The following is a 14902-nucleotide window of genomic DNA, read 5'->3' on the forward strand; positions in this document are numbered from 1 at the left end:
ATCTCCCGGCCAACCCCGCAGGCAAACGGCAGAGCTGGGCAAGTGTGGTTCCAAATTTCCCAAATATAGTTGTTCAGTCCTTTGCAAGACCTTTTTACTCTGTCTGTGAACCTGAAGATATCTTGGTCGAGGGCTCTGCTGATGTACCTTACAACATACAACTACACTCCTGCAGTCACAGTTAATGATGTAGTAAGCCGATTTTGTCTTTTATATGCCAGTTTATCTAACATGTAGCAGCTAGTCAGCCCTGCAGTGACTGCACTGCTTCGGGTCCCCCACTCTGCAGAGCAGACACCATCCCATTTAAACTCATATAGTAAAGAAGCATTTATCTCTGAAGGTACATTTACAGCACAAGAGTTTTCTTTTCTGAGCTAAATCCTAATGTTTTACCCCATCCCTAATCTTGTTCCCCAGGAAAAGTACAAATCTGGGCAGTCTTTATCAGCTGGGGGGAGTGGGAGAGCAGTTTTAGATGAAGCTTTTATAACGGCATTGCTTTCTTCCTGAGAAACAACATCAGTGATTTAGAGAAATTAAAAAGCTAAATGAAGTCCTTAAGTGTTTCCCTTAGTCACTTCCAAACTTTTTCTTAATCCCTTTAAACTCTATCCTCTGTAGTTCAGTCAACAGCTTGTTTAGGATTAATTTTTTCCATCCCAATTACAAGACGCTGTGTGTGTTTATACATGTTATACACACACACACATACAAATGTCCATCACAGAATGAATTAAAAAGCATAATCCTTATCAAGAGCCGTAACAATTTCAAATTCTGTGGAATCAGGAATAAAGGAATTAGTAGCGCGATTAAGGCTGAAGTCAGAAAGTGTGTTTCTGAATGAATTCCTGAAGGGCTTTGCTGAAAACGCCAATCTCAGTTTTCAGCCAATTGCCCCTGGTTTGGTATGTGTCTTCTAATGGGCACACAACAGCTTTTTTTCTTGTTGTTTAAATTGAAGCCACGTCCCCATGAGTGGTTCCCCCTTCAGGGAGCTCCAATTTCCCTAACTATGCAGAAGCAAACAAAAGCACGCCAGCAAAGGGCTGTTAAATCAGCCGCAGACACAGCCCTCTAAGGCCTGGGTGTTTCCGTGGTCCTAAGCAATCCTCTGCCCCCTGCCCCGCAAAATGGAGCAGGCCCTGGGGATGCTGAGCATCACCCGCAGTGGCTGAAGTACCACCCAAGCCACTGGGGCCAGCAGAGCTCCCCTGAGCTCCCCAAACACAGCACCTGCTCCTGCCACAAGCCCCTGCAAACGGCCAAGCGAAGGCAGCAGCCGGGAGCAGGGGCCTTGCAGGGCCCAGCACCTCCAGCACCCACGCACCATCCCGGATCAGCCTCAGAGCTGCAGCGTGGAGGGGCTGGGGGTCACTGGAGAACCCCTCCTTGGGGGATGCTCCCGGCCACTCAGCCCAGGCTGGCCAGGGCTCCCCGGCAGCCAGGGCCAGGCTCACCCCGCGGCATCGCCCAGCTGGGGGAGCGCCTGGCCCAGGCACAGCCATCCTTAGCTCTGCTGCAGCCATTAACAGAGCCAGGACACAGAGCCACGGCCCTGCGACCTCCTCCGTGACACACGGTGGGCTAAGGGGAAACTCCCCAAATCGACCAACTCCAGCTCAAGAGCTAGCCACTAGCAAGAGCTGCAGGAGAAAGCAAAGCACCTCCCTGGATCCCCTTGGAAAGCACTGCCAGAGACCACTCTCAGCAGTGCAAATAATTGCTTGGCTCAAGGGTTGAGAATGAACAGTATGTCTGAAAGGGCAAACCTATAGACATTTGAGAGAAGCGGGGGAACAACGGGGCAGCTGAGCATACACAGGCCATAAAGCAGCCCAGGAAACTTGCCCAGAAACCCTCAAAACCCCATTGCTTTTACTAATTCCTAGTCCTAACAAAACACTTAGGGAGCTGCTGATGAAAACTGCCTTATAGAACAGGAAAGGATCCTTTGTTCTGGGGGTACGGTTATGAGGTGCAGAGGATGACCATAGCACAGCCAGGCCATCAGCAAAACACAAGTGTTAACATCTGTGAAAAACTGACCCCAATGGGCTACAGGGAACAGCATCTGCCTGCTAAACACTCCCCTCTGCCCAGAGAAATGCACACACTGACAGAACGCGGCTGACATCCCTGCAATGCTGCTATGGGTGTTGTCTGTGCAGACCGCACTGACGTAGAGAAGACATTTCATAGCACCAGTAGCAGCTTCACAGAAGCAGTACTGGCTGCAGATACCCTTACTGGAATTTGTGTGATGCTGAAAAGCAGCATTAGTGGAGTGCACAGGACAGCCAAAGCTAATTAAATGAGTTGGGAAGGCAGATTATGTCTCGCCTGCCTTGGTCCAGCATTTATATTTGCTCTCACAGCAGCTTCCCATTTTCACTGTGGGCATGGAGTGCATGGCGCTACCACGTAGCCAAGCTTAGGACAGTATTTCACAGTACAGGGCTGCTTTTCCACTGTTGGGATCAAGGGGAAAGACTGACACCGAGTATGGAGAAGGAACACACGGAGGACTGCAGCAGACAGAGAGCAAAACTCTCTCTGCTGCCACATTGCTGCAGTCCGCCATCAGTCCTTTCATTAGGGCAGGCAAGAGGAGATGAGCTGTTGTGGGGTGACAAAAGCTGGGCATCTTGTGACTCAAGCGTATGAGAGCCCAGCTGCACTTCAGCATGGTGCCGTTTGTCTGGAGAGGTGAACACCTTACAGATTTTCCTTTGGCAATCTGTATTATCTAGAATGAGACTACTCTAACTGCAGCCTTACCTTTAATATCTCGGGAAGACATCTGTAAAGAGACTCCCTAATGACCTAACCCCTGGGCACCCGTGAACTGCCTCATGGTGTCAGAATAATTAATGACAACTGCTTGTTTACACAAGAGAAATGCATATCTGTGTCTCTCCATACACCAAGGTGGTATGATCCAAACAGACGCAAGGCAGGCTCCCAGATTCCTCTGCAAGCTGAGAACTCACTATCTTGACACTTCCCTCAGAGAGGGAAACAACTTTGTCTTAGGTTCACTGGAAGATCAGAAGATCTTGAAAAATTACTATGATTATTTACTTTAAGTCCATGCGACTTTTCAGGGCACAGATTTCCCCTGCAAAGAAGTAAAAATTTATTAATAAACTGAAATAGTTTCACATAAGAAACAGGGAGGCAGGAATGCTACTAACCTTGAGAACATGAAGACCAGCCTCTTGCTTTTTTCCTCCCAACTGCAAATCAATCATCCACTTGACGGCAAGCTTTTAATCTCATGCCACTTATCAGCAGTAATCATCTTACTTTTTATTTGGAATTTGTGAACAAGTATTCTGTTTATTCGCTTAATAAAAGCTCAAATGCATAGAACTACAAACATCAGGCACCTCAGCACACACTAACACAGGGTTCCTCCCCATTTCAACCTGCTTTATGCTGTAGAGAAGCCAAGACCACCAGGATTTGGGATCCATGGTTGACATACCCCAATGAGGATGAAGTCCCCACCATGCCATCACTTGAACTGTTCACTTGCTACCTTTACAGCTACTACTGGAAAGCACAGCTCTCACACCATACTTACACCTCAGTTACCTCCGGAACATGTCATATATACTTCACAGGTTTAGAAGTCCTCTTGGCTTCCTTCTCACAAGCATATCAAATGTCTTAATGCAACAGTGCATAAGAGGTTGTCCATGCATCTAGACTACACATGACTTATTTAAATAAGAAAGCAATTTAAAGTCCCTGAGTTACATATCACCTCCTTACGCCATCTCCCCAGAAGTCATTGCGTGCTTCCTGGTTTACCAATTACCACTGTTCTTCCATAACAGAACCCATGGGTGATCTCATGAGGCATGCCACCCTCTTGTGTCCAAGACAAGTTTCACTAGTTCCACCTGGAAGCAAGTCTCAGGATAGCACTTTACCAACCAGAGGCAAACATCCCTCAGGTGTCTGGGCACACAGGTTTCTCTAAACAAATTTCAGAAGTTTGTTGTCATGGCTGCTTGCATTAAAAAGAGTTCAGTATTTCAGATTAAGCAAGGAACTTTTACCAATTAGAAGCAATTTTCAACAAACCATCGTGACAGAGTACCAAAGCAGAGGTATCAAATGTAAATAACTTGTAAACATTAGTGACATGGTAGTAGATTCAATTAACATGAACAACCACAGAGACAACTCACAATTCAGAAAGAGCCTTTTGTCATGAAGTCTTTATGGCTTGACAGAAAGAAAGTTAGATTTGTTTCTGAAATGGTTAGTGCAATTTTTTTTATTCAAGAGGTCAGCTATAAGAAGAGTTAAACAGATGAATCCAGTATGACACCTCAGCTTCCAAGTTGTTTTTGAACCTGATCTGAAATATGGCACTGGACTCTTACCTAGAGTCAAGGCATTTGTGATCTCAGAAATAAAACCACAGCTGTTTTCCCCGGGAGATGGTGGTGGTGGGGTTAAGTTCTTTAAGGGATAATTCGCATTTCATATAAAAGAGAGGAAGGAAAGCTTAGCAGCGTAACAGCATCAGAAACGTAGCTGTGTGCTTGGCTAGTACCTCTGTAATCCACACATACAGCTTCATCTCATACATAATTCATTTGGAAAAGTGAATGAAGGAAGGAGAAGTAGGCAGCCTCATTGAAGAGATAGTTAATGCAGCATTTGAAAACAGTTCTTTCTTGGAAATTCACACTCCTGCAAAGTAACCTTGGGCGCTTACACTAGGAGTGGCTACAAACAGCGTATTCTCCAGTGCTGTCTGAATTTAGATCCTCCTCTCCTGCCATTTCATGCAAGCAAGAATGAATATCCAAGCTTCTATCCAAGGCAAAGAAATCAGTGTCACTCTCCTTGATAGTGATAATGGTGTTTATGGAGAGTTTTTCTTTTAAAGTAGTGTACACCATTCTGGAATCAGAAGTCAAGCTTCAAGACACTCACCATGTTTTCAACTTTCATCTGAATTACCCATTCTCTGATTTAGGAGACACCACCAGGTGCTGGCACCACCATTTCCTTATACTTATTGCTTTTACAAGCTATATTCATTCCAAGGACACCGAGTTCACTAGAGCAGCTTTGCTCTTCCCTCTCATTTCTCTTCCAATACGAAGAGCTCCCATTAATCCTAATGGAAGTCAACGTATGCATGCACAGGACATAGCAGACCTTTTAAGGCTATATGGCTGACCAACAGAAACAGAAAAATACATACATGTAACTGAAATTTTCTTCTGTTTAGCAAAGGGTACTGAGTTTTGAGACTCTTAACCCATTACCCTTACTTTCTTATATCCACCTTCTCCCCCTACCCCCTTAATTTATGGGGAAGACTCACTGTGCTTCCCTAAGCAAAACAAGAAATAGATCACATCAAGTTTGCTCCATAGACCAAAAGGTAAAAAAACAACAGTAAAGGACAAACTGGTTCACAGTTAACTATAAATAAAAGTGCAATAAGTGTTCAAGTAGAGTGTAGAGTTTAAGCAAGCTGTACAACCACATTTGGCATAGTCATCTTTTAAAGGCTCTGCGTGGGTCCCTCCCATTACTGACAGCAGGAAGAGGCTGAACGCTATTAGCTGGTGCTGGATTTACGGGTCCTCGTCCATTGCCTCTCCCACTACCTGCATAAGTGTGGCCGTGATTATATGTAAATGGAAATCCGCTTGATTCAGGTCCAGTTTGTAAGCCATTTCCTAAAGAGACAGAAAAAAGGTTATTGCCAAGTTCCATGGACTGAAATCACTGCCCCTTTACATAAGTTTAGCAAGAGGGAATGCATGGAGTTGGCAGCAGCCAGCAAACCCTGGGCACCAGAAGCAAAAGCCCCTCTGGCACTGCAAGACCCCAAACCACAGCATACCTTTTTTCCTCCCTCCCAAACTACCTCCTCTCCACTCTCAACTAAAACAAGAAGGGTCGCGGAGTTGCACGCTAATTCTTTGGCCAGGAGAGAGACTGGAGTCTCGTGAAACTAGACTGGTGCTTTCAGAAACATACACTGGCTTGTAGGTCACACACCAAGATGTTCCAGAGAGACAGCAGGGCAGCAGAAATCAAGGAGGAACCAGCAAAAGAAAAGCAGGCTACACAAAGCTCCTTGCGTCATCCCCCACTACCAGGCACACAGAAACAGAAAGCTGCCTTGTGAAGTCCAGCCACAGAGGCAACTCAGCTAGCCCCAAATTCTCATGAACTTGAGCTTCATTAAGCATCACTGCTCATATTTTGCTGGTAGGAAGAGGGACAGTGCTGAAAAGGCAGAATGATGACAGGAAGCATGGTGAGAGAAGGAAAAGACAAAAGGAAATCATTGCATTTAAAGACCACACAAGAGGCAGGAAGAGAAAAAAAGAAGTTTCAGAAGATATTCACAAGCTCAGTGAAAACAGCTGTTCACCACCCAAAAGCAGGAACATCAAGGAAGTACCTACATGCTAATTGGGCTGAAAGCCTACTCGCCTCACCCTGGCACTGAGGAAAGACCGGCCTGAAAACACTGCCCTTCTTTGCCCAGAATCATTTCTTTTTAAAGGAACACAAAGGGCTCATAAGAAAGTAAGATAAATGAAAATCGTGTTGCTAAAAAGGAAGCGGACAGTCACTGAAGTGACACAGAGGTTTTTAACAGCAAGTTATGGATCTGTTTGCCATCATCCACCAGCAGAGCTTAGCTATACAACGCCAGGTACAGAATTTGGGCATCGTGTAGGCAGGCCATAACTAAGGTTCCCTCTAAGCTTACACCCATTCAAGTCTTCGGAGCATTTTCTTATTTAAGATTCAACATTTAAATACATCACAAAATAATCCAGCCAGGTCAAATATTGAAATTCAGATTACTACCACTTCTGTTTTGGGGAGTTAACCCGGCAGGAACGCCAAGGTGACTGCCAAGTTAAGAGTCATTCATTTTTAAAGCCAAGGTCTCAGGTGGTTTAAAAAAACAGAATTTGTGCTGCAAAAACTCTTTGAAAGCATAAAAACAATTTAGGATCAGTCAAGTCTTTTATATGATAAAAGTACCTTGAATATTCTGATCTCTTATTCTTCTAGGGAAGAAATCCTGAAACCATTATTCAGGAAACGTTCATGCTTATGTGCTTGCAGGTTCGGGCCTCAGTCTAAAAGACTTTTTAGAGCATAGTACACCTTTGTCCCAGAGCGGAGAACCCTTAGCAAGATTAAGTTTCTTTTAATTCCCATTAAGTGTTTCTCATTCTTTCACTTTCACAAAATGAAAAGACTTACCCATTGGCCCGAAAGTACAAGAACCCATATTACTTGATGCAGAACTATTATTCTGTTCACCCTGTGCCTTCAGAGAAATGTAAAAAAAAAAAAAGACAAGACATGGATCAGAAAGAGAAATCACATTTTTTACAGAAAAGGGCTGATTTTTTTCTCCTGTGTTCTTATAGTGGGTCCACACAGAATTTATTTGCTATTCTAATTATTGGCTCATTTTTGTCTATACATCACTTCACTTCAAGTCCATTTTTCCAGAAGAATCACATTTGATCACAGCCTAGTGTGAAATATTCAGAACAAAGAGCACTTTACGCCAGAAGCCTCAGACAAGTTTAACATACCAGTTTGTTCTGCCCGACGTGTTCTGAGTTGGGCTCACTGAAGTTTGGCACTTCTGAGTATACCATGCAGAACCTGAGGAGAAATTAGGATTATGAGGAAGTTCTAAAGCCATTTAACAGAGTTCTCAACTTCACAAGTCAAAGAGCATATGTTCTTGACATATCCCATCACCTAGAAGTAACTAACCCAGAGCCCACTGTTCAGAGAGTATCCATAGGTATTATAAGACTCTCTGATCCCTTTATAGGCTTGTGGCAAAGCTGTCACATCTTCCTGATGACGGTGTTTCAGTCAAGCAGAGGCAAGCACATGCTTACTCTAGGAGGTAAACTGGCCTTAAGGAAACAAAAGGTGATGAAAGGGCTCCCTTCACTGCTCTTCCAGCTGCACAATCTTGTCCAGCGTCCACTCTCAAGGTCACCTGAGGCACAGAGTCACCCAGCCTGCTTCCAAACTGTGACTGCATTAGATCTCTAGGGAAAACTTAAACACTCCCATACTATGGAGCGCTCCATTAACATAATAGCACAGAGCAGTCCAAAATAGGGAGTGAAATTCAAAACATCCTTTTGCACTCAAGGGGACTATGGAGGAATAGACCCACCGACTCACCACATGGAAATTACGGCAGAGGGGAAGAAAGATTTGAATCATTACGCAGCTTGGACTGGTTAAGCAGAAGTGGAGCTCCCACCTCCTGCAGGGACGCACAACACAGATGAGGACTCACCTCGCTGTCTTCCTCACTTCCTTTGCATCAAAGGAAATCTGCACATCATCCCTCCCAAACTCCAGCTGAGCACTGGGCACTTTTGAACCACCTGAGAAAAGCGGTGGCCACCCACAGCCCCATTTCCCAGTTGTCTACAAGGCCTTCCACGGCACTTTGTGCAACAGCGGAAGTACTCTTCTCATTAGAAAATGTTGCTATTTTTCCTGTTGCTTGTCAAGTATGTTACTCATGTTTGTTCTTAGTCAGGAGGAGTCACCGCCTTAGTCTGTGGGCAGCTTAAAGAAGGTTTAATGAGGCTCGCTTCTGTCTAGATATGATTCACTGGAGTAACCTTTGTCTTCCTCCTTTGCACTGCTTGCCTCTAAAGTACAATACACACACGCAAACAAAGTGGTCATACAAGCTGAGGCCTAGGTAAGCAATGCAGATTAAGTCCCTTGTCATTTACACAATTCCCCCATGTGACACCCAGATCTGTGCCACGACGAAGGACAATTTTCCTCAATATACCCTAGAATCCAGAGAGGGCTGGAGCTCATTACCACAACAGCATGTAAAAACTCACACCATAGTTGCCCATACTGTGCCTATCCATGAGCAATCAACAGGCTTTTGCTGCCCCAGCCTCCATTTACTAAGAGCCACCATGTCTTATACTTACCATGACGCTCTGCTGAGAACAGTACATAACACCGCAAGTATAAGCACGCAATACTTACTCCCCAATTTTATGCAGCTCGCCTCCTCGTCCTGTGTAAAGTGTCAGGCATCCTTTCCACAGAGATGCGTACCTGGCCAAAGAAAGGAGAAGCAAAGCACTGTCTCTCAGTGAATGAGAAATACCACCGTTGAAAAAGGAAGTAGAAGCATGCTATGTTAATAATCATTACATATCAACAGGAATGGACTAAAAAAACTCCCAGAGACCACAACTTTACCACGCTAAAATTTTATAGATCCCCATGTTTTACTTCTAGCAAAAGATACTGGAAGCTCAGCTGACTCCTTTGGCAATTCCAGGAAAGCAGCCAATTATTTTGAGACTGGATGCTTTCTCCTTGGTTGGAGCAGCCCTTATGACTGTTCCTGCAGAGGAATGGCATTGTGCCAAAAGCAGTATCCGTGTTACCCTTCACTGACAACTCTCAGTTCTGCTTTCAGCAGGAGCCAGGAAGAACTACCTTTGTTCACTGGAGAATATAAATACCGCTCCTGGATATGTATAATAGGATGTGACTACTTTTTTAGTCTAGGTCCTTACCAGATTTTTTTATATTTTTTTAAAGGCACAAGTTTGGCCATCATGATCCCAGTGACATATAGAAAAGCAATGAAATCACTTTTTGATTGCGGAAACATTCACTTACAAGACAGCATGAGTGCACTCCAGTCTTTATAGTGGTACTTGACTTCAAGCACTGGAATTTGAGTTATGCAAAACTTTCTGCATAATTGTTCCTTCCAGTGAGGGGCATCATGTATGTGAAGAAAATAACAAAAATGCAGAGCAGAAACCCAGGTGCTGCTCAAGGGAGTTAACAGGAATATGGGTATCTTCTAGCAAAGAAATAGGGAGCCCCAGCAATTGGACTCGCAGGAGTCACAGATAACCCGTACAAGTCACCACTTCCTTACGCTCCAGGTCTATCTCTGGAACAGAGATAACAAACCTTCCTCTTGCCCTTTGCCTTATCTGCTGAGGCCGGGAGCCATCCAGCTGCACACAGCACCTTGAGCAGAGGCAGCAGGGAAGAACCAGGTTGGCAGAACAGACCATAATGCCAGTGCAACGATAACCACCTCTGTACTTCAGTGCAAGCAATAAAGCACAGTATCTACAGTTACAGTGCCTGCATTGGAAGTTTCCCACCCAGAGGCAGGATTAATGCTCTCCACTCCATAATGCTACCTTTTACTTTAAAGATTCCCTCTATGCTTAATCTTTAATAACCAGCTAGTTGGACAGTCTGGTGGCAGAGCACAAAGGAAAAGAGCTACCAAATAACAAATATAAGTCAAACATACATTCACTGGGATGAGACCCAGCAAATCATGGGACTGATTACCTCCAGCACAAAGTTATTCCATGTATGCAAGCATTTGTTTTTGTCTCAGAAAGAGCTGGCCATAAAGCACTAACTCCAGAACTAACTTCAAATTTAAAAATATTAACTGCAGCAGCTTCCTGTAAATGAGTTAATCGGCCAATGACAAAAAAATTAGCAACAGTGTCTGCTTCTGCAGAGGAATGCATCTACAGCTTGAAATTTAGCAGGAAAAAAAAATAGGATACATTTACATGTGGGGCCTAGCTAAGCTTTTCTGCTAACAGTGAGTATCCTGCACTGACAAGTCAGATTAGCCTATAGAGATTAAATTTACCTGCCTTGTAATGGCAACATCACACATCCAAATTAGTCCTATTTGAATTAAGTATAAGGCTGTATTTGGAGAACCATGTATGCCAGCATGAGGGTGTTTTTCTTCATATGAGAGCCAAACCAGAATGTATTTAGCTTTTGCCATTTCACTCACTACACAGTCCCTAAGTGAGCATGTAATTCATGTAAATGAAGGCATGACTTAGCCATCCACCAGGAACAGCAATGTCAGCTCATGAACTTAATTCACACAAGCCAAACTCACTTTTTGACATGAAGGGATGCCATGACCCTCCCATTTGTTGCACTGAAACACCAGAGCAGCTACAGTAAGCTCTGTACACAAGAGCTTACTGTACAGCAGAGTACAGTTAACAGCGCTGAACAGTACCACTATTAACTTGTTTCAGTGTCATCTGCACAGAGTGGTGGCCCAGGGCTCTGGTTTAATCCCAGCACTCCATGTGCTCTCCACGCAAGCAGGGTCCCCAGAACCAGCTCTGCTGCGGAGCCAGTCTGCTTCGTGTAAAAGGACATTTGCATAGGAGGAAGCAGCTGTAGTTTTGGTGTCAAGGGTCATCCAATTTCACTCCAATATCAACAACTGCACTCAAATGAACAACTTAAGAGCAGCTCAGTCAGCAGCTCCACTGAGTAACTTTCTACGTACTTTTTTCATAAAAGCCTTACACACCATCTCCTGGCGTGCTGTAGGCCAAAGGATCAGAGTAATGGATTTCTAAGTGTAACCTAACTGGCAGGAAGAACTCAAAGGAAAGTGACTATCTCTTTGCTACTGACAATTTAGTGACATGGAAAAGGATTTTCAAATTGACACTACTACTGTTTCTCACAAGCAATAAAAGGGTTATTTTTAAACAATTAAACCAGAATGGATAAATGAACTGCACCTAAACAAACTAACATGCTCTACAGTGTAACCCTAGTATGCATTTTTATAGTGAATTTGAAAAGCATCTCCTTCTCTGCCTGTCATTTCTGCTAAATCCACTGCAATGAAAAGCAACTTTTCTGCATGAGAGACATTAATCATTTCCTCCTTTCATTAAGGAGCTGACTGCTGGGGTAAAGAATTGGCTGTAAAAATAAGAACAGGCTTCTCACTTCCCTGCTTGATTTACAGATCAGGACTGACTGATCCATCCCCCATACAATCCCCAGCCCAGCACCCCCCCCCCCCAACAAAAAAAAAAGAAGTATTTTCCTAGGGAGATTTTTTCTGAAGCCAAAGCGAGTCTCTTGAACACCACCTCCTCATTAAAAATACAAGCCCTTCCTAGCCATCTACTAGATTGTAGGCTCATGCCAGGCATGTTCCGGGGTGGAGGAGGAGGTTTTAATTTGGCAAGTGATCTCAGGGCGCTGCCTCGGTAACAAGGAGCCAGTCCAAAGGGGGGGAAGCTGTGTCACCCGTGCCTCTCGGAAGGCGGCCGGAGCCCGCTCACGACCCTGCACCTTCGCCTGGGTGACAAAGGGCTCCCCCCGAGCCGGGGGAGCGAGGCGAGGCGGGGTCCCGGCCCCATACGCACCCTTTGGTCAGGCGGATGATGTCCCCCGGCTGGATGAGGCCGCCGATCTCGTCCCACACGGAGATGGTGATGCTGCCCGTCTTGTCCGCCACTTTGCAGGACCTCACCTCGTGCCCGTCCTTCGTCTTGGTGACTCGCCCTGTGGGGGGGGGGGGGGAGGGAGGAGAAGCGCGGCTCAGGGGGGGACACACCGAGGCGGGGGGTGGCACGGCCCCGCCGGCACCCCCCGTCCCCCCCCGGGAGGGACACGCGTGGGCGACCCGGGGGTGGGGCGTACCGGGCGCCACTTACCGATCTCCAGCACAATAAAGATGACATTTAAGTTTTTCAGTCCGGGTTTTATGTCTTTTATGAGGATGTACGTATCGCTCGCCGCGCTCATGCTGCGGCCGGCGCGGGGGGCAGGGCTGGCGGGGCGGGCCGAGCCCGCATCCCGTGGGGGAGCGGCGGTGGCAGCGCAGGGCCGGGCAGGGGGGCACCGGCAGCCCTCACAGGGGATGGGGACACGAGCACCGAGGGGCTGCGCAGTGACTGTGATGCACGCCCGACCCCCACCGCTCCCTCTCCCGACCGACACCGCACACGCAACCCCCCCACCTCCCTCACGCTCCCGCCGGCACTGAGGAGCACATGTGCGCTACGCTCTCTTTTATACCAATGGGGCGGGCCCACCCTGGGCGCCAGGCGGGGGGGGACGTCGGGGGACGGTGCCAAATGGAACCGTCCGGGGTACGCGGAGCGCCGGGACTGGGTAACAGGCGGGCGCGAGCCGGTGCCGCCCGCTGATTGGGCGGTGCTGCGGCCATTTTCCCCTTCCCGGGGCACCGCCAAGACAGAAGCCGCTGCCGTTGGGGCGGTGAGGGGTGCGCTGGGCTCTGGCTGGGGCCGAGGCTGACTCGCCGAGTGCTCTCCGTCGCCTCAGTCACTCACTTCTCCCCCCAGAAAAAAGCCAAACAAAAAAACCCAACAAAAAGCCCAGCAGCGGTCCGATGCGTAGCTGGCGGGGCAGAGGGGGAGTTCGAAAGCGGGTTGCCCCCTGCCCGCGCCATTTTAAGGCCCGGTGGTAACACCGAGAGGGGTCTCGTCATCGAGGTCTCTTGGAGGGCGATTCCGCACCAGTTCTTCATTCAGAAAAAAAAAAAAAAAAAGACGAATTTAGGAGAAGTACGCGTTTGTTGCAACATCGGCTCGGGGCGGGTTTGTTGTTACTCGGGGGAAGACACACCTTGATCTCCACCGAGCAGAAATGGCTGATGTCGGGGCTGGAGGGAGGAGCAGGAGGGCAGCGGTGCCGCCTGGGACCCCGTGATTTTGTGGGGCTGCAGGGCTGGAACCAAATGCTTAGTGGATGCAGGGAAGGTCTAGGGTTATGCAGTACCATGGTTTAAACCTTTCTGTTCGGAAAAATGTAAGCCTAAATCCTACTGAGTGCTAAAACGGCTGTGAAAGTGCCCTGAACTCTGCCAGGAGCCAGCTTTGGAGACACGTTACTCTGAGCTTGGCTACAAGCTGGGTCAAACATGAGGAGAGAATAGCTTCTCCAAGGGGAAAGCCACCAAGGTGCTGGACTAGTGGCAAGGACCATCAGCCTTGTGACGTGCTTGGCTGGAGGGTTCTGAGAAAATAGCTCCCTGCCACAGAACAGCCCACAGGTGTGCAGGTGGTTATGTTATTCAGCTTTCCCCCTTAGGAAAGGTAACAGAGCAGCGTATGGACGCTTTGCTTTTCCTTTTCAGAGCCAGACTGAGTGAGCTGGGCTCTCCCCTTCTATTTTTGTAAGCAGAAATCCATAGATGACAGCAGTTGTGAAATGCTTGGCCACGCGTTCCGCCACACTGGAGCTCTGGTCCAACAAATGTTGTGCAATGCTTATGTGTAGGCAGTGGAGCAGCCCTGCTGCCTGCAGCTCGGTGCTCGGAATAAAATATGCTGCTTGCAGGAATCTGACAGGAAGGCCACATGAGCCACAGGAGAATTTGCTTAAAGCCCCCAAGAGCTTAATCCACTTCTGTCCCAAATCCTTCAGTTGGTGCAGATGGGGGGGATGACAGCCTGGCTCGGTGGCATCTCTTCTGACTGGCTCTGTAACTGTAATCTGGTAGCGCTAAAACCTTTAGAGTGATGAACTGTATGTCAGTACATGAGTTGCTTTAATTTAGTCAGTTGGGAAAGGGTTCAAACTCTAGGAAGGAGTGTCCCTGACAAGGGTTGGACAAAAGTACTTTTGTCTGTGTAACTGGTAAAATTTTTCTGTGCAGATGGGCTTTTTCTGCCTTCCTCTCTGCCTTTTGTCTGCCCCATCTATTTAGAGCCCTTGCACAGTAGGACCCACTCCTGAGTCACTCACTGGGCCCTACCAAACCAGAACGTACTAAAACATTGGGGACAGGACAGCCAAAGGCTATATGCTGCTCTGCCTCGTGGAGAGCAACCCTATGGAAAATCTCCACAACCCATCCCAGCTCTTGCATTCTGACTTACTAGGAGAGAAAAAATAGAAGGTGGATCATACAGCAAATCTCATTGGAGATTTGAGGAGACTGCTTCATTTTGCAAGAGAAAATGGTTAAAAGAATACTGACCTTATGACAAGGCTCGGGCAGAGAGGAAGTCACAAGGGT

General features: G+C 46.8%; 1 protein-coding gene across 1 annotated transcript; it reads right to left on the reverse strand.

The window, feature by feature from the left end:
• Positions 1-1458: 1458 nt before the first annotated feature.
• Positions 1459-12888, reverse strand: NABP1 (nucleic acid binding protein 1). The gene is made up of 6 exons (XM_054210126.1): positions 12573-12888; positions 12282-12420; positions 9070-9141; positions 7617-7689; positions 7276-7342; positions 1459-5720 (listed from the first exon to the last, which is right to left on the reverse strand). The coding sequence occupies exons 1-6, from the start codon at positions 12661-12663 to the stop codon at positions 5536-5538; spliced, it is 627 nt and encodes a 208-aa protein (XP_054066101.1). The 5' UTR covers positions 12664-12888; the 3' UTR covers positions 1459-5535.
• Between the last annotated feature and the right edge of the window lie 2014 nt (positions 12889-14902).

Source organism: Rissa tridactyla, chromosome 7, assembly GCF_028500815.1.
Source record: "Rissa tridactyla isolate bRisTri1 chromosome 7, bRisTri1.patW.cur.20221130, whole genome shotgun sequence".
Lineage (NCBI taxonomy): Eukaryota > Metazoa > Chordata > Aves > Charadriiformes > Laridae > Rissa > Rissa tridactyla.

Coding starts and splice junctions, on each gene's coding strand:
- NABP1 (XM_054210126.1), bottom strand. CDS start 12,663: ATGAGCGCGGCGAGCGATACGTACATCCTCATAAAAGACATAAAACCC. Junction 9,142..12,281: donor ATCATCCGCCTGACCAAAGG/GTGCGTATGGGG, acceptor TTCTTTGGCCAG/GTACGCATCTCTGTGGAAAG. Junction 5,721..7,275: donor TTGTACTTTCGGGCCAATGG/GTAAGTCTTTTC, acceptor CTGTCTCTTTAG/GAAATGGCTTACAAACTGGA.